A 1,304-nucleotide genomic window follows, 5' to 3' on the forward strand; every position below is an offset into this window, starting at 1 on the left:
TAAATAAAACAAAAATATTGGTGGTAATTTTTGACTGTGTAACTTTACAAACAGCAGCCCATAAACAGGGTGTTAACTGTGTGACACACCTTTTTTTATCATGTCCTCCTGGGTTTGTTTATCCTGGCAGCTACATCGATATTTATTAATAACTAATGAATAATTATGTTCAAGTTCACTTTGTGCTGTTCAATTAATATTCTTTACTGACAGCTACAGTCAGTTCAGATGTGTGAAGGTTGGATTTAGTTGTGTTTTCACTGGATGTCTCATCCAAGAGGTGGTTGTAGCTTATTTTTTTTGTCGTCTTGTTATTTTTGCACAAAGTAAATTACAAAACTGCAAGAATTGCTGCGTTTTTAGCCAGCAGCTCTTTGGAAATCACCCTGTTGATGCAAACAGTCCTATTTTTTGTTGGTCAAACTCTGAAATATTTTTTATAAATTCAGCTAAACAGTTGGGAACATATTGTACTTTGTGACCGACTGTTGTGTGTCAACAAAACTCTGATTCATCCATTCATGATTCAGAGGTCAAAGTTAAGTCATAGTCCAAATAAAAACTACAAAACGAGCTTCAGAAAGAATGAATAACGGCTGATTAACCACTTTAAAAGATTACAACAGCGTCTGGCAGCTTGAAGCTAAATTTAAAGAAATAATGTGATGATTAAGATTTCTGGGCAGTACTTTAAAAACACTGAAGCATGGCCCGTATCGACAGCAGACCTGCCGTGACGCTGACACACAGATTGTTTTACTCTTGACTTTGTCAGGTTCTGTCCAGTTTGGTGCTGACTCCACTTTCCTTTGTGCCTCTGCCCCMTCTGCTCAACATGGTCAGCCTGAACCACAACCATCAGGATTCCTGAACACAAATTATTCTTATTTAGTCATAAAAAAAAGCACATTTCTCACCACCTTGCATGCCAAATRTTTAAGCTAAGATCTTGTGCGATCTATTAGCGCTCGCAGGATGTGATGAAGGACGTCCAGCTCCTAACACTCCAAATTTKAGCTGATTGTCTGCAAAAGGACTGAGTTCTARCWGTTTTTGTGTTTGCTTGTTACACAAACAACGAAATTTCATGATAAGGAAGGGTTTTATTTAAATCCTGCTGTTTGTGTCTCTACTKTACTTGGAGCAGACCTCAGGTGTAATTTCCACTTCGGAGGCGTTTCTGTGGTGAAAGGTTTGTGCTGTTTGTGTTACAGGATGGCGGGAGTGTTTGACATCGACTTGGAGACGGAGGACGTCAGCGACGCAGAGGTTTGTAGTTTCTGAAAACTGTTTGTTTGTATCTA

At 38.8% G+C, this 1,304-nt stretch overlaps 1 protein-coding gene across 1 annotated transcript in view; it reads left to right on the forward strand.

The window, feature by feature from the left end:
* The window catches only part of LOC106524356 (ribosomal protein S6 kinase beta-2), a gene marked incomplete in the record, with an annotated part of 9,119 nt that overhangs the window by 958 nt on the left and 6,857 nt on the right, over nt 1-1,304 (forward strand). The window contains 1 exon segment of the mRNA XM_014018128.1: nt 1,215-1,269. Coding sequence (XP_013873582.1) covers nt 1,216-1,269 — 54 coding nt within the window.

Source organism: Austrofundulus limnaeus, unplaced genomic scaffold (genome assembly GCF_001266775.1).
Source record: "Austrofundulus limnaeus strain Quisiro unplaced genomic scaffold, Austrofundulus_limnaeus-1.0 Scaffold183, whole genome shotgun sequence".
Taxonomy (NCBI): domain Eukaryota; kingdom Metazoa; phylum Chordata; class Actinopteri; order Cyprinodontiformes; family Rivulidae; genus Austrofundulus; species Austrofundulus limnaeus.